At 56.3% G+C, this 23,415-nt stretch overlaps 2 protein-coding genes across 10 annotated transcripts in view; one reads left to right on the top strand and one right to left on the bottom strand.

The window, feature by feature from the left end:
- FAM83G (family with sequence similarity 83 member G) overlaps nt 1–5,424 on the top strand; it is a 34,353-nt gene extending 28,929 nt beyond the window's left edge. For both annotated transcript variants that reach the window (XM_077970504.1, XM_077970505.1), the window contains exon 6: nt 2,449–5,424. In XM_077970504.1, coding sequence (XP_077826630.1) covers nt 2,449–2,838 — 390 coding nt within the window. In that variant the 3' untranslated portion in view covers nt 2,839–5,424. The remainder of the gene's footprint in view (nt 1–2,448) is intronic.
- The window catches only part of SLC5A10 (solute carrier family 5 member 10), a 70,356-nt gene extending 47,177 nt beyond the window's left edge, over nt 1–23,179 (bottom strand). The window contains exons 1-8 of one of the 8 annotated variants that reach the window (XM_002800319.4): nt 22,868–23,179; nt 15,802–15,873; nt 15,317–15,421; nt 14,918–14,977; nt 14,003–14,107; nt 5,041–5,146; nt 4,777–4,857; nt 2,979–3,184 (exon numbers count right to left, since the gene is read on the bottom strand). In XM_002800319.4, the coding sequence (XP_002800365.4) occupies nt 2,979–3,184; nt 4,777–4,857; nt 5,041–5,146; nt 14,003–14,107; nt 14,918–14,977; nt 15,317–15,421; nt 15,802–15,873; nt 22,868–22,978 (846 nt within the window). In that variant the 5' untranslated portion in view covers nt 22,979–23,179. Of the gene's footprint in view, nt 1–2,978; nt 3,185–4,776; nt 5,147–14,002; nt 14,108–14,917; nt 14,978–15,316; nt 15,422–15,801; nt 15,874–22,867 lie in introns of all 8 variants that reach the window. The other 7 variants (XM_077970506.1, XM_028836089.2, XM_015118774.3 and 4 more) reach the window with 7 other exon arrangements.
- Nucleotides 23,180–23,415: the final 236 nt, after the last annotated feature.

The following is a 23,415-nucleotide window of genomic DNA, read 5'->3' as shown; positions in this document are numbered from 1 at the left end:
CCAAGCCTGTCCCTGGCTCCTCAAGGGCCTCCGCTGAATGTGAGTTCCCTTTCTCAGTGAGTAAGTTTTGGGGTGTGGCCATTGGAGTCAGCACGCTGCCCACGAAAGCTGTGGCTGCTGTTATGACTGAGGAGGCTGCTGCTGACTAAGGGAGGGCACCCAGCCTGGAGCTGCAGCATCAGCAGGTGACAGAGCTGGCAGGACCCTGGGAGGCCTTCTGGTCTGTGCACCGCCCTGTTTCACAGACAGGGACACCAAGGCCCAGGGAGGGGCAGGGGCAGAGCCCAGATGGGAGCCCAGACCAGGGCTCTGTCCACTGGACCCTCTGCCTCTTCGTTACTGGTTTTGTTTCTGGTTAGAAAAATGCCACCCATTTGTCATGGATGAGCCAGAAGATAGTGAACGGCTCACCCCTGTATCCCAGCACTTTGGGAGGCCAAGGTGGGTGGATTACTTGAGGTCAGGAGTTCGAGACCAGCCTGGCCAACATGCTGAAACCCTGTTTCTACTAAAAATACAAAAATTGGCTGGGCGCAGTGGCTCACGCCTGTAATTCCAGCATTTTGGGAGGCTGAGGCGGGTGAATCACGAGGTCAGGAGATCGAGACCAGCCTTGCCAACATGGTAAAACCCCGTCTCTATTAAAAATACAAAAATTAGCTGGGCATGGTGGTGCGCGCCTGTAATCCCAGCTACTCGGGAGGCTGAGGCAGGAGAATTGCTTGAACCCAGGAGGTGGAGCTTGCAGTGAACCGAGATGGCGCCACTGTACTCCAGCCTGGGCAACAGAGCAAGACTCCATCTCAAAAAAAAAAAAGCAAAACGTCCCATGGTCTCAGCACACAGAACTGCTGCCTCCCTTCTGACTAGACCGTGGGTGTCTTCGAGGGCTACCCTGGCCCCACAGCAAAGTGGAGTCAGACCCCTAGGTGCCCCTAAAAGTCCCCAGTGTCAGTGAGAGCCACGCAGAGACCAGGAACCTCAAGCAGGACTAGTGCCTGGGCTTCTGGACCGAGGCCCCGCATCCAGCAGGCAGATCCAGCCCGAGGGGAGGAGGATAGGGAGATAGGGCAGAGGCCAGGCTACAGCCCGATGCTGGTTGGTGCCCTGAACCACCTGGGGTCAGCAGTGTCCCTCCTCCACCTCCCTGTGTGATCCTCTCTGGGTCTCGGGCTCTTTATCTGTGTAGTGGGGCCCGCCCAACCCTGACCCCAAGGCCAGGACGTGTGCAGATTCATTTGGCTTTGATGGGAAAATCTCCTGACTGATGTTCCACCCAGAGACGCCCGTGCCATGCCAGGCCCATGCTGCGTTGGGAGGAGGTGGGATGTGGCAGTTGTAAAGGGGCTCAGCCTGGCAGGGTACCACATGCCTACTGTGCCCTCCACGGCCAACCTTTCACCAACCCCTGGCCCACTGGGGCTGGCCCTCAGCCCTCCCAGGAGAACTGGGCAGATGCCTGCTGTAAGCCCACACGTTCCCTGGAGAGCCCTCCCATGAGGCATGGAGGATGTGAGCAGCTTGTGAGCACAGCATGCCGGAGTACAAGGGGCCCTGCTTGAGGACCACGTGTTACAGATGGGGAAACTGAGGCCCAGCCTTCCAGAGCTTCTGATAGCTCCCAGCTGGGGTCCGTTCTTACTGTTGGAACCCAGGGAGGGTCTCTGGGCAGATTCTGATGGAGCCTGTGCTGCTTGGGAGAGGAAGAGCAGAGCTGGGAACCACGGAAAAGTCACTCCACTCTGGGTTCAGATCCGTCTCTGTCTTTGGCCTCAGTGCTCTGTCCTATGAATGGAGCTGGCGAGGCCTACTCCCAGGGGAGGCCCCATGGGAAAGGCTTGTGTGAGCGCTGTTATCGTTCATTCCACAGAGGCTGCCTTATCCTATGGTGGACCCCTGGGGCTGGGTCCAGAGGCATGGACAGTCGTGGGGCCTGTGGCCACTGCTTCCCAGACCTTTTCCCACACACATGCTCCCTGGAGCTGCCCACGGCCTTTGGGACAAGCAAAGCAAGGGCACCATCTGCTTCTGTCCAGAGACGGGAAGCAGTTCATCTGAGGTCACCTGGAGGGCTGGTGACAGGGTCTTGGGGGCAGGGCCAGAGTCACCCCCTGCACTCAACACAAACTCCTGCATTGCTTTCGACAACCCCATTCAGCCCATTTCCAACCACGTCCAGGCTTGTGTCGAAATAGAGGAGGCTGGTGGGGGTGAGCTGGGAGGAAGCTGCCTTGCTACACCCACAAAGGGCAGGATTATTCCTATTACAGACAGGGGAACTGAGGCATCGAGTGATTGAACCAACTGGCCTAGGCCCACTAGCTGGTGAACGGCAGAGCCAGGAGGCGAACCCGGGCCTGCTGGCTCCTGTGTGCCTGAGCAGGGTCCTGTGCTGGGGCGGGGTTGGCCCTTCTCGCTCAGCCTCACTCTCTGCTCCCTCTCTTCCAGGCCCAGCAGTTTCATCATCACAGGGCCCCTGCCTCAGGGACTAGGGATAAAGACGGCTTCCCAGGACCCCCTAGGTACCGCTCTGCTGTTGATGGCGTCCAGAGCTCTACCAGAAACGCGGGCCCAGCCGTGGCCGGCCCCCACCGCTGGCAGGCCAAGGGAGGCCAGGTACCCCGCCTGCTGCCGGATCCTGGCAGCCCAAGACTGGCCCGAAATGCCCGCCCCTTGGCCGATGGCAAGGCCACCGAGGAGCATTCGAGTCCCTTCGGAATCCCATACTCCAAACTGTCTCAGTCGAAGCATCTAAAGGCCAGGACGGGTGGTAGCCAGTGGGCCTCATCTGATTCTAAACGGAGGGCTCAAGCCCCCCGGGACCGCAAAGACCCCTAGCAGCCTGTCCCAGCCTGGAGCCACACCTTCGGAGGCCCCAGCCCGGACTCATGATGCGGAGGGCAGACGGGCCACCTGGGCCTACCGGAGCCCGCTGGGACGGCAGGAAGGTGGGATGGGCGGGAGACGTTGGCACTCACCTGGTCGGTGCACCAGTACCAGGTGGCCATGATGGTCAGGCCAAAGGTCATCCCGGTCCACGGCAGGTCCCCTGTGTGGGGGTCTCGAAACATGTGCATGGCGTCTGCACGCGGCAGGTGGCAGGTGGTGTTGGCAATGGTCCTGGAGGGAATGGCCCGGGCATAGGCTGCCTCCAGCTGCCCGTAACCGCCGATCTGGTCGAAAGCTGGAGGGGTCAGGGTGGGACAGGGACAATTTGGTGGTTGGGGGGCCCTGACTCCCCGGGCTCCCCCTACCTTCATCTCACAGGAAACTTCCTGATGCACCAAACTAGGGTTTTTTTCCACCTCATCTTTCCCAGTGTTTGGAAAGGTGTGAGGGTAGAGGGGTTTTTTGTTTTTTTTTAAAGGTGTATTTGAATGACTATTTTATTTGTATTTAAAATAATACTATTAAGTGAGCATTTTGCACATGGGCACCCCAGTGTCCTGCTGGCCCGGCAGGAGTCACTGTTGGCCTCTGGACACCCATCAGCCTTGGGCAAGAGGTTCTCAGCCAGGTTTCTGATTGTCGATTCAAGGAAGCAACAGTAATTTTTCTTGACATTTGAGGACCTTCCTGAGGCTTCTAAAGTGTTCATCCTGATCACCTGAAGGGTGTGATTTTAGCAGAGCTGAGAGTGGCTGGTGGTGACGTGGCCCCAACCCCCTGAGGCACAGAGAAGAGGGAGACAGAGGTCCAGAGAGGGAGGGGGCCTCCATCAAGACCACACAGCCCATCTGGCGGCCTCAAGCCGGGCCTTTTTCCTCTCCAGTCCGGAACGCCTCACTCTTCCTGTCTACCTCGGGGTCAGGGCCTGGCATGGCCAAGCCCTGGCCCGTCTGTGTCTGTCACTCCCCTCCCTTCCATACTGGGCCTGGCTGCTGAGATCCCTCTCATGAGGTGGGTCCTAGGGACACTTCCTCCCTGGTCTGAGAGGAAGAAGCCGGGATGTAGGAAACTAGTTTCCACCCCAGGCCCCACTCCCTAGCCTTTTCCAAGTGGGACATGGAAGAGGCAGCCTGCTGCCTGGATGCTGGTCCCCCAGCATCACCGTTTCCATGGAGCTCAGGCCAGGCTCTGTATTCAGACCAAGGGTTCGTGTGAGGCTCAGAGCAAATGAACAAGTGCCATTCAAGGGTTAGAAACTGCTCAACCACAGAGTCCCAGTGTCTGAGTCTGGAAGAGTCTTTAGACATGTGTTCACTCTCTGCGGGGTCCTCCTGGCTCTGCTTACATACTTCCAGGGACGGTGAGCTCTGTCTCTCTCCGGGCAGCCCTGTGAGCTTCCTATCTGTTCCAGACTAGTATTGCCAATATCTCCAAGCTCTCTTCTTTCCTTCTTGGCCTTTGTCCTGCAGGAGGTGGCATCACCTCTTGGGATTTTGTACATGCTTTTAAACAATTGGAGGAGCCGCCCAGGCAGTTTTGTGGTCTCCTGGTTGTGTGCCTTCACACCCGCCTACAGCCCCACCTCACCATCGAGCGCTGAGCCAATGTGGGTGTGGCTCGTCCTGAGTTCCTGAGTCAGCTCCTTGCCAGGGCCAGAGCTGGTAACAGCGGGGTAGTAGGGTGGGCAGCCTCTACCAGCCAGGGCAGTCACTGAGGGGCCAGCAGTGGGGCTGACTGTCTAGTGGCTCAACCTCCTGAACCCACCCACCCCCAGCGATGCTACCCAGAGCCCCAACAGCATGAGTCCTGCAGAGTGCCGGGCAGTGCCAGACTCCACAGGGCTTGCTGTGGGGATAGCCCCGCCATGGCCACAGACCTTGTCCTCACCTTTGATTGTCAGGATGACAGCCCCCACCACCATGATGAGCGTCTGCAGGGCATCCGTGTAGATTACAGCGGCCAGGCCCCCTGCCAGTGGAAGCAAGGTTGCTGGGGAGGGCACTGGCCCCAGGGAGGAAGGACACAGGGAGGAACTTCTGGGGCTCCTGCTGGGGCCACTTCCTGGGCTGCTCCCTCGGGCCTGTAGGAGAGGTGGCCTTCTGCCCCTTTTACACGTCCCCTGGGTGGATCTCCCTGCTGTGGGCGCCATACCTGCGATGGTGTACAGGGCCGTGATGCCGAGCGTGAGGATGGTGGAGAGGTAGAAGTTCCAGCCCAGGCAGATGTGCACAAACAGAGCCCCCGCATACAGGTCCAGCTGCGGAGGGAGAGAGGCTTGTGTGGGTGGCTGAAGTTGCTGTTAGACCCAGGGCTCCAGCAAGCCACTCCCTAGGTGACCTCAGGCAAGGCCCTCTCTGGGCCTCAGTGGCCTGTGGATGAGGAAGGGAGGCCCCCACTCGCCTGTCTGCCTGCATCACGGGGGCCATTGTGAGGTTGGGGGAAGAACTGGCCATGGAGAAGCTGCAAGCTTGTGTGGATGTCAGGGGACGTTACTGTTACTAATAAAGTCCAAAGTGGCCAATGCCCTTCCTGAAAGCAGCGTTGTTATTGAATCTGGCCCCTTCCCCAGGGGATAAAAGGTGGAGCCCTGTCCCCTCGGTTCCCAGGGGGACCTTGCTGAGGAGTTTGTGAGGAGTCCGTGAAGACCAGTAGGCCTCAGGAAAAGTGTGTGCTGGGCGGGCCAGGAAACAGAGGGTCAGCCTTGCTTCCTGCCCCCACCCCCCGGTGGGTTTGGAACTGAAGCCTGGAGTGGCTCAGAGGCTGGGTCTCAGGCTGAAGCTGGTCTCCCACTGACTGAACACAGCCCCTGCCCTCGCAGAAGCTGGGACTGCTCCTCCTAAAGGCAGGAGTGTTAGCCTGGAGGCCAACCTCAGCCTGGCATGGGCCTCACAGACCAGAATCCCACCCTCCACCTGGCAGTGGGGGCCCAGAGAGAGGGAGGGCAGGACCCTGTTGTCTGGGACATGGGCTGATAACAGGCTTCATCTTGCTCCACCCCGAGTTCCTAAATCTATCGCTCTGCTTTGACTCAGGAGATGCGAGATGAGCCAACACACAGCCTCTGGGGCCAGGAGCTTCCTGAGAAGGCCGGAGACCTGCGCTTCCTAGTGTGGGGACACATCTGCACGAGGCTCAGGAAGTGCAGGCCCCAGGCCCCTTTGAGCTCCCCCAGGCAGGGATCCCTGCCTCCCCCAGTCCCAGGGACACAGGGCCCAGGCGGGTTGGGATCTGGCTCCAAAGCCTGTGCTTCCTGTACCTCTCCCTCCAGGCGCCTCTCAACCTGTCTTAGAGAGACCAGCCAGTTTGGAAACTGGCCAGGGGCTTTCAGTAGAACCTCGGCCCCTTCTGGTCCTTATCTTTGGTTCTCTGTGTGTGTGTGTGTGTGTGTGTGTGTGTGTGTAGGAAGGGCAGGTGGTTCAGGGGAAGGTGTGGTGGGGGGTGGGGGCTTGATCTGCCTCCAGCCCAAGCAGAGAAGTGCAGAGGTGCTGAATATCAGAGCAGGACGGACTCTTCAAGCCGCTGCCCCATCAGACTAGAGGAGAAACTGAGGCCCCAGGAAGGGAAAGGACGTCCCCAAAGTCAGCCCCTAGTAGGTATCAGAGATTGGAGTTGCCAGGAGAGGGAAGGTCAAGAGGGACCAGGAGGCTTCTAGAAGGCCCACTACAGCAGCCTGCAAGCTTCTGTCCTAAAGTCACCGCTCCAGACTCCCGCTGGACCCTGGCTGCCTCTGGACAGAACCCAGGTCTGTGTGCCCGGCCTCTGGCTCTAGCCACGCCAGACATATGGCCCTTCATCCCATGCCCAGAACTTAGCTGCCTCCAGGTCTTTGCTCACCGGCTCACCAGATTCCCTCTGCCCTGGAACATCCCAGCCTCTGCTTCTCATCGTTCAAAACACAGCCATGCCAGCCCCTCTGCTCCTTGAGTTTATTGTTCATGCACCCTCCCTCCTGCCTGCCTCCCTCCTTCCTGCCCTTCCTTCCACGGCGGCAGGCCCCAAAGACTGAAGAGAAGTCCCGCAGGTGCAGGAACGGCAGGAGCAAGGGTGTGTGGTGGGCCTTTCACTGCTGTCTCCCCTATAGACTGGACCCTACATGGCATCCAGTGAAGGTTTGCTGCTGCTGCTGCTGCTGCTAGAGGCCCAATAGGTGTGCAGTTGCCTGTAACTCCCAGGCAGCCCCCGGGTGAGGAAGTCAGACAACACCTAGCCCTATCCAACCCCTCCTGCAGCCTGAGCACTCTTCTCTGTGGGCCCGGGCAAGCTTCAGCCTGACAGACGCCAAGAGCCACACAGCCCTGGCTCTGTGTCCCTGGTCTGCTGTGTCCCAGCCGCATGGCTTTGAGCAGGCCACTTTACCCCCTGAACCTCAGTGCCCCTGATCTGTGACATGGGGAAGTGGGTGTGGAGCACACATAGCCAGCCACCCAGCCCCTCCATACCTGCCGGCACCCTGCAGCCCCTCCACCCCCTCATCTTGGCACGGGATGGCCCCTGGGACCATCTGAGATAGCCAACTCTCCTCTGTGCCTCCCTCCCCAGTGACCCAGGAGCAACTGCAGCCTTTTTAAATTTTGAGACGGAGTCTTGCTCTATCGCCTAGGCTGGAGTGCAGTGGCGCGATCTCGGCTCACTGCAACCTCTGCCTCCCAGATTCAAGCGATTCTCCTGCCTCAGCCTCCTGAGTAGCTGGGACTACAGGTGTGCGTCATCACGCCCGGCTAATTTTGTTTTTTTTTTTTTTTTTTTTTTTGAGGCAGAGTCTCGCTCTGTAGCCCGGGCTGGAGTGCAGTGGCCGGATCTCAGCTCACTGCAAGCTCCGCCTCCCAGGTTTACGCCATTCTCCTGCCTCAGCCTCCCGAATAGCTGGGACTACAGGCGCCCGCCACCTCGCCCGGCTAGTTTTTTGTATTTTTTAGTAGAGACGGGGTTTCACGGTGTTCGCCAGGATGGTCTCGATCTCCTGACCTCGTGATCCACCCGTCTCGGCCTCCCAAAGTGCTGGGATTACAGGCTTGAGCCACCGCGCCCGGCCTAATTTTGTATTTTTGTAGAGATGGGGTTTTGCCATGTTGGCCAGGCTGGTCTCGAACTCCTGACCTCAGGTGATCCACCCACCTCGGCCTCCCAAAGTGCTGAGATTACAGGTGTGAGCCACCGCGCCCAGCCCAGAGTCTATTCCAGCTCCTAGAAGGCACAGATGGGGAGGTCAAGGCCCGAAGAGCAGAGGAACTTGCCCACGGAGGCAAAACACTGAGAACAAAATCAAGAAGACTGCACCCGGGAACGGCATCCCGAGGAAGGGCCACTCCTGGGGCACAGGTCAAACCAGGACCTCACTCTAGGCCGCCACCCATGGGGCTGGAGCTACTGGTCCACTCCCAGCTCTGTTCAGAGGCGCCCGCCTGCTCCTGTGATGTGGCCCCACACTCACCCTGCACAAAGTGTCCTGTCCACCTCCCTGTTCCTTCCTCCCCACGCAGGACCCCCACAGCTCCTCCCTTCATCTTGTACCCAGAAACCCTGCCGGTCCTTCACGGCCCTGGCTGTCCCCCAGGATGCCCTGCTGACTGGCCACTTTTGACAAGTGACAAATGTGCCTCTGGGCCACATGCCGCCCTGATGTCTTTCAGGTCTCCCCCATCCTACCCGGTGGGTGTGATAATCCCCTCCACTCCACCGTGGGGAGCACCTGGGCATGGAGAAGCGAAATGACTCTGTCAAAGTCCCACCATCCTAAGAGGTGGCCCCAAGGACGTGCCCTTCCTGCTGGCTGACCCCGGGGCCTTCAAGGTCCTGGGGAGGAACCTCATGGCAGGGGCCCTCCCAGAGAGCGCACGCTGTTGGCAGAAGGCCGCTCCTCTCCTGGCACCATCTAGCCATCACTGGGGGCTTGCAAGGGCGGAAGCCCCGTACACAAGGAGGGAGCAAGGCTGAGAGAGGACGTGTGGGCCATGTGGTGCAGGATGGGGCTGATCTGGTGGGCTCTGCACAGCTGAGAACCCCAAGCTCCCCATGTGCATGAAGGAGCCTCACTCCATCTCCCAGTCGATGGAAACCGTTCACTCCAGGACATGTCTGAGGCCGAAGAAGGCTGGAGACCGGCCCTGGTGCTCCGGCTGCCCTGCCCTGGGCCCCTGCCCTGCCCCCTCTTGGCTACCTTCCCACATGGAACTTTTTTTTTTTTTTTTTTTTTTGAGACAGAGTCTCGCTCTGTCGCCCGGGCTGGAGTGCAGTGGCCGGATCTCAGCTCACTCAAGCTCCGCCTCCCGGGTTCACGCCATTCTCCTGCCTCAGCCTCCCGAGTAGCTGGGACTACAGGCGCCTGCCACCTCGCCCGGCTAGTTTTTTGTATTTTTAGTAGAGATGGGGTTTCACTGTGTTAGCCAGGATGGTCTTGATCTCCTGACCTCGTGATCCGCCCGTCTCGGCCTCCCAAAGTGCTGGGATTACAGGCTTGAGCCACCGCACCCAGCCCCCACATGGAACTTGTATCTCCCATCCTTGGTGGGACAGCAGAGAAGCTGGGCTGAGCCCTGCACTGGCAGTAGGAGTTGACTATGATTTCTCCCAAATCTTTTTGGTGTCCTCTGCCCCTGAGCCTTGCCCATTTCCATGGAGGCCATCACCGTCCTCCGGGGCTCCCCCCTGCCACACTCCCCGCCTCTGACCCACAGGCCGATACTGTGGATTCCCTCTCCAAAACACATACCCACTCCCCGAAACCTCTACTGACCCCATCCTAGGCCCAGTCCCCTTGCCAGCCCCTCACTGGTCCCTCCTGCACTTGGCTTGTGCAAGGAAAACCTGGGGCTCTGCATTTCTGTTTTGTTTTTGTTTTTGTTTTTAAAAAAAACCTCAGCCTCCCAGGTTCAAATGATTCTCCTGCCTCAGCCTCCCTAGTAGCTGGGATTACAGGTGTGTGCCACCACACCTGGCTAACTTTTTGTATTTTTAGTAGAAACAGGGTTTCACCATGTTGGCCAGGCTGGTCTCGAACTCCTGACCTCAGGTGATCCCCCAGCTTGGCCTCCCAAAGTGCTGGGATTACAGGTGTGAGCCACTGCGCCCGGCCAGGTTCTGCATTTCTACCATTCCAGGAGTAAGGTGCACCCCCACCCGGCAGAGGCCCTGTCCAGAGGCTCTGAGTGGTCCCCACTGCCTCTCTGCTCTTGGTCATCGCTACCCCTCCATATCCCTACGCAGCCCCAGCCCCACCAGCTTCCTGCTCCCGGACTTGCCAAGCTCTTTCCCTGAGGCTGCAGCAAGGCTGGCATTTCCACCCCAGACTGCGCTGTCTCCAGTGAGCCCAATCCCTGATCCTGTCTCCCCATTTCTGCCCCACCCCCCTACCGTGTTTACTTCTTTTATCACACACTTTTACCATTTCTTATGATTTCCTTGGTCTGTTTCCTTACCCCGTCTAGATGTCTAGAAAGCATCTATGGCTGTGGGGGGCTCACCCAGGGCCTGGCACACAGTAGGTGCACAGTAAGTAGGCGCTTTCCATAGGGCAGGGAGTGGCAGCCCAGAACCCGCAGGCCAGGCCCAGTCATGCCTTGCAGTATCGTCTGCAGGCACTTTCAGGCCCCAGGGGCAGAGTTGAGGAGTGAGGACAGAGACCATGTGAAGCTGAAAATATTTCCTCTCTGGCCCTTTGCAGAAAAAACGAGCTGACCCCTGGCACAGATTCTCTCACCTAGACCCACGAGGCATGCGGGCCACCCTGGGGATGTGCCAGTGAGCAAGGGAACCAACAGAGCACACAGCCAGCAGGCATTCCCGGCCCATGGGGGTAGAGCGAGGTAGGGGGCTGGCCCGCGGGGACGGGGGTGAAGATGGAGGGAATGGAAAAACTTGAGGGACATGAGGGAGCCACGTGGATATCCAGGCAGAAGGTTCCAGGCAGAGGCCACAGCAAATGCAAAGGCCTCGAGGTAGGAACATGCCTGGTGTGTCCATGGAAGCGCAGAGGCCAGTGTGGCTGGAGCGGGTGGGGGCAACAGGGCGAGGGAGGGGTGAGGTCAGTGAGGGCGCAAAGCGACCCCGTGGAGGACCTTTACTGCAAGTGGCGTGGGACATCGCGCCCGGTTCCAGAGGCTAAATGACTGGCTAGAGCCCCACAGTGATGGAGCTGGATTTGGGTCCCTTCGTCTGAGGGTCAGGGTGGTGATTCTCCATGTCCTGCCATCGCGGGTCCTCCTGTGGGCCAGTGCCCCTGCCTGAGGGATGGCAGCAGGCACCCTAAGATCTCTGTCTACACAGGCAGCGGCTGGGACAGGTGCTGGACGCGCAGACACATGAGGCATTCCTGGGGCACAGCCCAGTGAGGTCAGGACCTCTGGGGACCGCCTGGGCGCGTGCACTTCAAACAGCCAGGGTACCAGTCCTCTTGCAGCCAAGCCCAGCAATTAGCGTTCCTCAAGCTTCGTCCTCTGCTTCATCCAGGCAGCCCCAGCATTGGTTCTGAAGCCCAGCCTTGATGTGAGTGGGTGCTCACTGCTTTATAGTTGGGTACACTGAATCACTCCCATCACAAAGTGGAGTTTGAAGGGCCATGTCCTGGCTGCTTCAGGGCAGCAGGGCCGAGGTTGGGCCTCTTGGCCGGGAGGCACAGGCCTGGGTTCTAACAGTAGTCCCTGCCTGACTCGCTGTGACCTGGACCTCAGTTGTGTCATCTGTAAACTCGGAGAGCCGGACAAGATTGTCCCTAAGATCCTCTCACTTCACTGAGCTCTTCCTTCTGCTTTTTTTTTTTGGAGACTCAGCTCACTGTAACCTCCACCTCCCCAGTTCAAGTAGTTCTCCTGCCTCAGCCTCCTGAGTAGCTGGGACTACAGGCGCACGTCACTACATGTGGCTAATTTTGTGCATTTTAGTAGAGATGGAGTTTCATCGTGTTGCCCGGGCTAGTCTTTAACTCCTGAGCTCAGGCAATCCGCCCGCCTCAGCCTCCCAAAGTGCTAGGATTACAGGCGCCAGCCACCGTGCCAGCCCCCTCTGCCTCCCAAAGTGCTAGGATTACAGGCGCCAGCCACCGTGCAGGCCCCCTCTGCCTTTCTAGAAGTCCCGCCCAAGCCATCCACTTTCAGGACCCTCCGAGTGTGAGGTATAAGCTCCACCGCAGAGAAGCCAGCAGGGTGAAACCCTGTGCCCGCGGCTCAGCCTCCCTCCCTCACCAGACCTACCTGGGGCCTCCTCACAGGCCTGGCCTCCTCTTGTCTCTCTCCCCTCCAGTCCACCCTCTGGAAGATTCCAGAGAGCACAAAGTACAAACACGACCATGTCACTATCCTACTTAAAACACCACCCCTGTTCCACTTGGGCTCCCTGGATACTTCAACCTCTTACAATTAAACCTCCCTCACCTGATCTCTCACTGCAGGCCAGACGCTGAAAGCTGGCAGCTAAGAGGCAAATGTGGCAACGGGCCTGTCGTGTGTGAATGCTGAGGCATGTTCTCTGGTTTGCTTTTGTCCCCACTACTGCCTGTTACTCACTCCCAGCTTCTCCCCACACTGTTCTTTATCTGGTCCCCAGAGGTGTCTGACTTAGTGATCCCTACAGTCTAGGGCTCCAGACCCGACCACCCCGAGACACATCCTGCCTCTTCTCACCTCTCTCTTTGTCATTTGCTCCTGTCCCCCATCGGCATCCCTGTTTCCATCAGAGCCCAACTCAAATGCCACCCCCAGCAAGCCCCACTGTGTCCTCTTCTGAGCTTCATGCCTGTCCCATGCATCCATCTATTTCTCACTGCAGTGCGAGCCCCTGGCAGGCCGGGGCCAGGTCTTGTTTATTTCTGTATCTCTGGCTTCCAGGGAGGTGGCTGGCATGGGGTGGGGTGGAGATCAAGAAATGTGGGAGAGGAAGGGAGAATATGAGTGGAAAACTCTAAACTCAGCCTTAAGGGCAGGCCAAGGCCAAGTCCCTCCGGACTCTAAAGGGCTCCCAGAGAAAGCAAACCTCCTAGAGTACACCAAGGGCATCTGGCGAAGACTGTGGCCCAGGGTTTGCTGCTGGCCACCCCTGAGACCTGCCCACAAGAAGGATGAGACACTCTGGGAACCCCCTCAGAGTCACCCAGCAACGCCAGTGCAGATGGAGGCCCAGTGGGGGCTCTGGATGGACCCTTTCAGGGTCCTCTTTCCAGGTAATCCTGCCCACAGCTCCTGGTTGACCAGCGAGGCCTCTACCTCTCCTGCACCTCCATTCCCTCCACTTAATCGACGCCTCTTCTGGGCTTTCCTAGTCCCAGAGCTGAATGAAGACGGCCCAGGAGGCCGTTTGCCTCTGAGGGAAAGCCGGGCCTCACAGAGCGCTTCCCACAGACACAGCAGCCCTCACCGGCCTCACAGGAACCCTGGGAGACAGGGTCAGCTGCCCCTCCTTACAAGGGAGGAGCCCCAGGCACAGGGACGCTTGGGGGTCTCAGGGGCTAGTGTCGGCCCCCTCAGAATCAGGCAGCCCCAGGACTCAAGCCCCTTCAGAAGCCTGGGGCTGGATGAAGCTGGCTGCCCCCAGGGACTTGGAGTGAGAGCGAAAGGCCTGGTGTTGCCACAAGGTCACCAGGAGGGTTGGGATAATCTTCCCCTCCCTGGGCCTTAGTTTCCCTCTCTGTAAAGTCAGAGGCTTGGACAAGATGAGCTCTATGCTTCTGACATTCGAGGTGTGTTCCTCCTCTTAATATGCCAATGGGGCAGGGCCAGGCCCCCAAGGATAGGTGTCAGTGATGGAGCCCACCAGCCTTGGGGCGAGAGGCAGGTCAGCTCAGTGCAGACCAGACAGGGCCAAGACCACGTGGGCTTTTGGCGCCCCCTAGTGGGAGGTCCTGGCTCACCCCCGTGTCGGCCCCAGTGCTGACCTCAGACCATCCTAACACCCTGCGTCAGAGCAGAAGTCAGCAGGTTGTGTTCTGTCCCTGACTAGGGAGCTCTGGACCACCTGTCCAGACTCGCTGCGTGACCCCAGGTAAGTCATTGCCCCTCTCTGGGCCTCAGTCTGCCCAGCTGTGAAACAAGGCAGAGATGAATGAGAAGACGTCAGGTCCACTTGAGGGGCTCACAGATTGAGGGTGTTTCCAGGCTATGCCAGCAGGGAGCGGGGGGCAGCTCACCGATATCTTGGTGAAGACAGACAGTAGCAGGGACAGGACAGACAGGTACATGCGGATCCGCTGGCCTCCATAGCGCTTCTGAATGTACTCAGGTAAGGTGACGATCTGGGGAGGCACATGGGTAGGGGCTAAGCATCCCCCAGATGATGCCCAGCGCTCCAGACAGGGCCTGTCTCAGTCACTCTGCCTCTCCCACTGCCACAAAGCAGCTGTGAGCCTCTCAAGGGCAAGGCCCAGGCACTGACCCCTTACAGCCTCCGCACCCGGTCTTGAAGCCCAGGCTGCTCCAGCTGCGTCCCGAGGGTGTCAGGCAGGGGAGTGGCAGGCTGAGATCCCAAGACTGGCTCTTTAGGGCCGAGACGAGGAATGGATTGGAGGGGCCGTGGCTGGAGACAGAGGGACAAGTTTAGAGGCTGTTTTGACAAATCCAGGTGCACTATGATGAGGCTGGATGAGGGAGGTGGCTGCGAGGGGCAGAGCTGGGGACAGGCTGAGAGACATCTGGGAAGTGGAGTTGACTGGACTTAGTGGCTGCATGGCCAGGGCTGAAGGAGTGGGCAGAGTCGAGGATGGTGCAGCCAGGTGTGCCATTCAGGCATGCCACCCGGGTGTACAGCCCAGGTATGCCACCCAGGTGTGTGGGCCAGGTGTGCAGCCTATGTGCCCTGCTGGATGGGACATTGTTCCTGAGATGCAGCACTCAGGGCCATGGAAACCAGCCAACACAGCACCCAGGCTGAGGTCCGAGGGGACCCACCTTAGTGGGTTGATACAAATGTTAGTTGGGCTAATAGCAAACCCAGCCCTAAGAGTTCACCAAGTCCTGATGTGAGGCCACGGTGGTCCTGTCCATTACTACCATCAACTTGGACCAAGGCCCAGCCCCCCGGTTGGAGGCCTCATGAGTAGACTCACCTCTGAGGAGATGTAGATGGGCACGAACACCCACGCCAGTGCCAGCAGCACGTACGTGGCCTGTGGGGACAGAGGCAGGTGAGGACTGCAGGTGCAGCTCCCACAGCTCTGCTCCAGAGACACAGCATACAGAGCCATCTGGTGGCCTGGCTTCCCCCCGCCCCTCCTGACTTGCCATGAGATCCTGGGTGGCTTCTTCCCCTCTCTGAGTCTGGGGAAAGGCCCACAGCTCCCTGCCAGTCATGCCATCCAGCACCTTGGTATTCTGAAGACAGGATTTGGCCCAGAGCCCACCTGGACATGGGCTGACACCAGCCACTGGGAGCTGCCCCCCTCCAGGGCTGTGGCCGCACCTTGTGCCCTGGCTCTCCCACAGGCTGCCCGTCCTCCAGGACTCACATTCCACTCGAAGCCTGCCACGGCCAGACCTCCTGCCGCGCCTGAGCCCGCCAGTCCAATGAAGAGGCCAGAGCCCTCGCTGCTGGCGAAGAGGGAGGCTCCGATCTGGAGGAGAGAAAGGGAAACGCATCAGAGGCAGGCTCCCTGCACCGGCCCCATCCTGGGCCTGACAGCTTCTCCTTCATCCTCACAAACCTAAGCGGCATCCTAGCCTCACCTCATGGATGAGGAGCCCAGGGTGTGAGTTCTACCCATGACTAGCTGCACAGCTAAGGAGTGGATGTAAGTTTCACACTCCAAAGCCCCTGCCCCTTACACAATTTCTAGCAGCTCAGACCTATGCCCCTCACTTGGGGACCTCCTGCCCGCCTCCGGCCTGTTCCACTGAATTGGACTGGCTCAGAGATGCAAGTGCCAGGTGACCTAGAGATCAGACACAGCTCCACGGACAAAATGGGGTGTGTGAGAAGTCAGGGTGCACTCACCGGCCACCACGTCATGTCCCGGCCTGCTAGGAAGTAGCCATTCACCGTGTTCCTGCTGGCCCGACAAGAGGACTGCAAGAAGAGAAAGACGAGACAGAAGTTGGAAGCCCGTGCACTGCTGGTGGGAAGTAGAATGGGACTGCTGCTGCGGAAACGGCGTGGCAGCTCCTCAAAAAGTTACGCACAGAATCACCATATGACCCAGAAGTTCCACTCCTAGGTGCATGTCCAAGAGAACTGAAAATACACATCCACTCAAAAACTTGTACGCGAACGTTCATAGCAGCATTATTCATGATAGCCAAAAGTGAAAACAACCAACATTTCTGTTGACTGATGAGTAAATAAACAAAATGTGGTGTATCCTATATAAAGGAATATTATTCAGTCTTCAATAGGAATGAAGTTCTGCTGGGTGCCGTAGCTCATGCCTGTAATCCCAGCACTTTGGGAGGCTGAGGCAAGTAGATCACTTGAGCCGAACAGTTTGAGACCAGACTGGGCAACATAGTGAGACCCTAGGTCTAAAAAAAACGCAGGGTGTGGTGGCACACGCCTGTGGCCCCAGCTACTTAGGAGGCTGAGGTGGGAGAATCACTTGAGCCCAGGAGGTGGATGATGCAGTGAGCAGTGACTGTGCCACTGCACTCCAGCCTGAGCAACAGAGTGAAATCCTATCTCAAAAAACAACAACAGATATCTTGGGAATGAAGCTCTGATGCATGCCCAACTTGGATGGACCTTGACAACACGATGCTTCATCAACAGAGACAGACACAAAAGGCCACGAATTGTATGATTCCATTTATATGAAATGTCCAGAACAGCCACATTTATAGAGATAGAAAGCAGATGAGTGGTTGCCAGGGGCTGGGGGGCAGGAAGAACGGTGCTTGACTGCTTATGGGGACAGGGTATCCATTTGGAGTGATGAAAATGTTTTAGAGCTAGCTACAGGTAATGGTTGCTCAACATTGCAAATGTACGAAATGCCATGAATTGCACACTTTAAAATGGTTAAAATGGGCAGGCACGGTGTCTCACGCCTGTAATCCCAGCACTATGGGAGGCCGAGGTGGATGGATCACGAGGTTGAGATCGAGACCATCCTGGCCAACATGGTGAAACCCTGTCTCTACTAAAAATACAAAAATTAGCTGGGCGAGGTGGCAGGCGCCTGTAGTCCCAGCTACTCGGGAGGCTGAGGGAGGAGAATTGCTTGAACCCGGGAGGTGGAGGTTGCAGTGAGCCGAGACTGCGCCACTGCACTCCAGCCTGGCGACAGAGTGAGACTCCATCTCTAAATAAATAAACAAATTAAAATTGTTAAAATGATGAATTGTATATTATGTAAATTTCATCTCAACTTTTATAAAAAGAACAGAAGCAGTCAGTTCCTTACCCACGTATTCCCACATGCCTTTGGTTTCGGGGGAGTGTAGAATTTTGTCCTCCATGTAGATGGAATAAAAAAATCTGCAATCAGAATGTCTGGGAGTAAAATCCTGTCTTCTCTGCTTCCTGGCCATGTTACCTTGGGCAAGTTACTGAACGCATGTGCCTTGGTTTCTTCCTCTGTAACATGGTCCTAAGAAGTTCTTCCTTCATGAATTTTGTTTTGTTTTGTTTTTTGACAGAGTTTCACTCCATCACCCAGGCTGGAATGCAGTGACAGGATCTCAGCTCACAGCGATGTTCACCTCCGGGGTTTGAGCGATTCTCTTGCCTCAGCCTCCAGAGTAGCTAGGATTACAGGTGCACACCACCACACCTGGCTAATTTTTTGTGTTTTTGGTAGAGAGGGGGTTTCGCTATGTTGGCCAGGCTGGTCTCTAATTCCTGACCTCATGTGATCCACCTGCGTTGGCTTCCCAACGCTCAGAGGGTTTTTATGAGCTTTAGTGGGTTAATACCTGTAGCATGCTGAGAATGGTGCCTGGCATCTGGTAAGTGTTCGATAAGGGTCAGTGAGTACATGGATTTTTCTTTTTTCTTTTTTTTTTGAGACGGAGTCTTGCACTGTCGCCCAGGCTGGAGTGCAGTGGGGTGATCTCGGCTCACTTCAAGCTCCGCCTCCTGGGTTCACACCATTCTCCTGCCTCAGCCTCCCGAGTAGCTGGGACCACAGGCGCCCGCCACCACGCCCGGCTAATTTTTTGTATTTTTAGTAGAGACAGGGTTTCACCATGTTGGCCAGGATGGTCTCGATCTTCTGACTTCGTGATCCGCCCGCCTAGGACTCCCAAAGTGCTGGGATTACGGCATGAGCCACTGCGCCTGGCTGGTACATGGATTTTTCAAGCCCCTCCTTAGTGCTATTTGGATGGGAGAAACTGAAGTTAAATCATCTGGGCATGGTGGCTCATGCCTGTAATCTCAATACTTTGGGAGGCCAACGAAGGAGGGTTGCTCAAGCCAGGGATTCAAGACCATCCTGGGCAAAATAGTGGGACTCTGTCTCTATAAAGTTTTAAAATTAGTTGGACATGGTGGTGCATGCTTGTAACCCCAGCTACTCGAGAGGCTGAGGTAGGAGGATCACTTGAGCCCAGGAAGTCAAGGCTGCAGTGAGCCGCAATGGCACCACTGCCCTCCAGCCTGGACTGCAGAGCAAGACTGTGTCTCAAAAAAGAAAAAAAAGGGCCGGGCGCGGTGGCTCAAGCCTGTAATCCCAGCACTTTGGGAGGCCGAGACGGGCGAATCATGAGTTCAGGAGATCGAGACCATCCTGGCTAACACGGTGAAACCCCGTCTCTACTAAAATACAAAAAAAAATTAGCCGGGCGAGGTGGCGGGCGCCTGTACTCCCAGCTACTCGGGAGGCTGAGGCAGGAGAATGGCGTGAACCCGGGAGGCGGGGCTTGCAGTGAGCTGAGATCCGGCCACTGCACTCCAGCCTGGGCAACAGAGCCAGACTCCGTCTCAAAAAAAAAAAAAAAAAAAAGAAAGAAAAAAGGAAAAAACAGAAGAATTTGAAAAGAGGGGCACAGGACAGGTATTTAGACATAGATTTTATATTTCTTTTCAGAACATACATAAGGCTGGATCACAAAATATATCCATCAATATGCAGGTCTCTTTCTTCCCGCATTAATTGCCCTGCCCTATACTCAAGATGATTAGGCTTCATTGTATGGACTCACCATTCAAAGTTTTATTTATCTATTATTTATTTATGTATTTATGTATTTATTTTTGAGACCGAGTTTCGCTCTCGTTGCCCAGGCTGGAGTGCAATGGCGCGATCTTGGCTCACTGCAACCTCTGCCTCCTGGGTTCAAGTGATTCTCCTGCCTTAGCCTCCCTAATAGCTGGGATTACAGGCATGTGCCACCACAACCAGCTAATTTTGTATTTTTAGTGGAGATGGAGTTTCTCCATGTTGGTCAGGCTGGTCTCGAACTCCCAACCTCAGGTGATCCGCCTGCCTCGATCTCCCAAAGTGCTGGGATTACAGGCATGAGCCACCGCGCCTGGCCTATTTTTTTTTTTTTTTTTTTAAGACAGGGTCTCATTATGTTGCCCAGGCTGGTCTTGAACTCCTGGGCTCATGTGGTCTCCCCGTCTCAGCTTCCTGAGTAGCAGGAACCACGTGGACACCACCACACCCAGTTCAGAACTTTTGATGTGGCTCCTGAATGTTTCTCTCCAGCTCCAGCTCCAGCTCCAGCTCCCACCACTTTCTCTTTGTGTGCTGTGATCTTGCCATACTACATGCAGCATAGTCTGAAGGCTCACCATCTTGGCCCGGATGGCCATATCCAGATGTGTACGGGGTGCACTGCACAACTTCAGAGCATCTATGGTTACGGCCAGTGCTTTTTCCTGACACTTCTCATCTTTCAAGCCTATAGTGGGCATTGTCAGTTGCCTTCTTATATCCAGGGCTCTGGGGGCTGCTGGCAGTTGCTGGGGGCCACATGTACCCATTTAAGGCTCCCCAAGGACCCCCTATGCCAGAGTTGGCTTCAACTGCTTGAGCTGTGTGGAGTTCTTAGTCCTCGCAACAGCTCTTATGAAGTAGGTGCCATGTTACCAATGAGGAATCTGATGGTGTCAGAGATGAAAACATACCCATTTAGCAAGTGGCGCAGCCTGGATTTTAACTCAGGCTCAATCACTGGGCTGGTCATTTCACATCAGGAAATGAGGGGAGCTGGCTTAGGACAGAGCTACACATGGATGGAGGCTAAAAGAACCACAGTGAGGTGTAGCCGTATCCTTAATAATGCTGTGAACCTGGATCATACTGCACCTGAAGCCCTTTCTGTTGCTGGACGCAATTACATTTCCTGTATTCTTTTTTTTTTTTTTTGAGACAAACTTTCACTCTTTTGCTCACGCTGGAGTGCAGTGGTGTGATTTCAGCTCACTGCAACCTCTGCCTTCTGGTTTCAAGCGATTCTCCTGCCTCAGCTTCCCGAGTAGCTGGGATTACAGGCACCCGACTAATTTTTGCATTATTAGTAGAGATGGGGTTTCATCATGCTGGCCAGGCTGGTCTCGAGCTCCTGCCCTCGTGATCCGCCCGCCTCAGCCTTCCAAAGTGCTGGAATTACAGGAGTGAGCCACTGCGCCCGCCCTACATTTCCTATAATCTTCGAGCTCATTTGAAAGTAGTTTTCTGTCACTTGTTAACAGATATTTTAATGAATGCAAAGGCTCAGCTCAAAGTCCCCTCCTCCAGGAACATTTCTTCCTTAAAGGCTCCCGCCGCAGACTCTCCCAGGCCCACCATCTAAACATCTTTGCAGGGCTGCACCTGCCTGGCTTGCTCTGTCTGCTTCTCCCTGTGGGATGCAGCTCCAGCATCCTCCCTGTCTGGTTCTGATCTTTTCTGGATGTGCTCACTGCTCTCTGGCTAGCCACTCCCCACCGGGCCAGCCTGGCCTGCTTGGAGGGACAGGGCAGAAATCCTACAGCCCTACTGCCAGGGGCACCAACCTGCAAACAGCAAGGCTGAGCTAGGAGAGGTGGGTCATGGGCAACAAGGGCTGGTGACCCAAGTCACTGCGCTACAAAGGGCCTGGCCTCAGGTGCCCAGAACATCTTTCTTAGACGTGCACTTCTGACGAAATACCCCACCTGTGCTAGCCAGGACAGCCTTGTCTCCCCTCCTCTTTCCCTCTCAGATCTTACCTGGCCCTTACCTCCCCTCATCCAGAAACCCTCCACTGACTGTTCTGCCCCACATGGGCACCTCTTCCACTGAATTCTAGCCACCAACTCTCACAGGAATATAGCACATTACAGTTTGCAACAGATTTTCACTTCTATTGGCCCCTTGCTCCTTGGAACAGCCCTGAGATGTGGGCTGCACAGAAACCCACATTGCGTGTTTGAGGAAACTGAAGACCACAGAGGTTAAGTGACGTAAGTACACAGAGCAGAGCCGAGACTTGAACTCGGCTTTGCCGATGGCCAGCACTGGGCTACTTGTAAGTTAATATTTAATCACATACAGGTTGAGGAGCCCTTATCCGAAATACTTGGAACCAGAAGAGTTTTGAATTTCAGACTCTTTCAGATTTGGGGATATTTGCAGAATACCTGCCCGTTAAGCATCCCCAACCCAAACATCTAAAATCTGAGATGCTCCAATGAGCATTTGCTTTGAGCATCATGTTGATGTTCTAAAAATGTTTCAGATTTTGGGATTTAGATTTTTGAAATCCAACCTGTGATAATTAATTTTAATGACTGCGGCTGCTACTATTATAATCACCACTGCTACAACCACCACCACCACCACCACTACCACTGTAGAACCAATGGCAGCAGCAAGGTCTGGTCCTGTGCGGGCCTCTTGATAGCAGACCTCACCCCAGGTAGGTGGTGTCTCCATGTCACAGATCAGAACACTGAGGCCCAAAAAACTAAGGGGACGTGACCAGTCTCCTGTTTGCCAGGCCTTCGTGCTTAGGCCAGGGGTTATGGTAGATAAGAAGGGATACTCGGCCGGGTGCGGTGGCTCTCGCCTGTAATGCCAGCACTTTGGGAGGCCAAGGTGGTCAAATCCTGAGGTCAGGAGTTCAAGACCAGCCTGGCCAACATGGTGAAACCCTGTATCTACTAAAAATACAAAAAATTACCTGGGCGTGGTGGTGGACGCCTGTAATCCCAGCTACTTGGGAGGCTGAGACGGGAGAATTGTTTGAACCCAGGAGGTGGAGGTTGCAGTGAGCCAAGATAGCACCACTGTACTCCTGCCCGGGTGACAGTGCTAGACTCCGTCTCAGTTAAAAAAAAAAAAAAGAAGAAGGAGTACTCATTCTCCCCAGGAGACTGTCAGGGCTCAGGGATGCCAGCCTGGGGACCTCTGGGACTAAGGAAGTGGAGCCCAACCTCCAGGCACTAAGCGTGGAGCAGGTGACCTGGACCAGGCTAGGTCCACCTTCCCTCAGGAAGGCTTCCATGATAGACCAAAGGGGAGCCCTTCCCTTGCCGCAGGGCCAGAGCCTTGGCTTCTCCATCGGCACATGAGACAGCCTGTCTCCAAGGGCCCCGCTGCGCCTGGAATCTGTGCGTGGGGTCAGATCACTGCTCACTTCTCACTCTTACGAAAGGAGAAAGAACCGGCTTATGATCTAGAGCTAGGCCACAGGATGTGAATCCCAGGGAGCTTGTTAAAAATAAAGACCCCTAGCTCCCAGGGCCCTCCCTTCCTCCGGATTCTGATCCAGCAGCTCTGGGTGCAGCCAGGGAATCCCTGGGAGCCTGTTGTTCAAGCAGATGGGAGTCACTGACACCATGGAGACTGGGACCAGGAGGCTGATGGCCACACCCAAGGACTCCAACTGGGCAGCAGCACAAAAGCCCAGTTACCTGTTCCAGAGACCTTCCTTCTCCTCACTTTACAGATGGAGACGCCATTACCCAACTAGAGAAAGGGGCTTGGTCAAGGTCTCCAAGCAAATCTGCCCCAGGCTGGGAGGAGGACCACAGGATCACCAGGCCACCAGGTGGGACCAATGCTGACACCATAGGGACATGCTGGACCCCGGTTCCCATCCCAAGCACCCACCCTGAGAGCCCAGTTGGCCGCCACCACCACAGTTCCCCTTACCCATATGCCCACGGCCACATTCAGAGCAAAATACACGGTGATGACAATGATGTCAGCCACGCTTAGCTGCGTCCCGGGAGCATGGACGTCGCTGGTGGAGTTGGCGGCCATGGCTGTCCTGCCGCAGGCACTAGGTCCAAGCCCGAGGGACTGAGGGGCAAACCAGGTCAGAAAGGACTTCCTGGCAGGGAGCTAATTGATCATTAAACCGAGCGGACAGTGGCATCTCCAGCCCATGGTGTGGCTGCGTGCAGGGCAGCTGCGTCACCATGCCGTTCGGCTTCCTCATCCCATAGTGGGGAGCAGATCTCAGAGTGTAGGAGTCAGGGAGGCTGGGAGAAGCGAGTGGGAGGAGGAGGGGAGGGAGCCTCCTTTGAAGGGGTGGCCTGCCCCTCCACACCTGTGGGCGAGGTGGAACGAGAGACTTGAGAAAAGAAATAAGACACAGAGACAAAGTATAGAGAAAGAAAAGCGGGGGCCCAGGGGACCGGCGCTCAGCTTACAGAGGACCCACGCCGGCACCGGCCTCTGAGTTCCCTTAGTATTTA

Source organism: Macaca mulatta, chromosome 16 (assembly GCF_049350105.2).
Source record: "Macaca mulatta isolate MMU2019108-1 chromosome 16, T2T-MMU8v2.0, whole genome shotgun sequence".
NCBI classification, from domain to species: domain Eukaryota; kingdom Metazoa; phylum Chordata; class Mammalia; order Primates; family Cercopithecidae; genus Macaca; species Macaca mulatta.
Note: the sequence above shows the minus strand (reverse complement) of the source record. Positions and strands in the feature narration are given on the sequence as shown.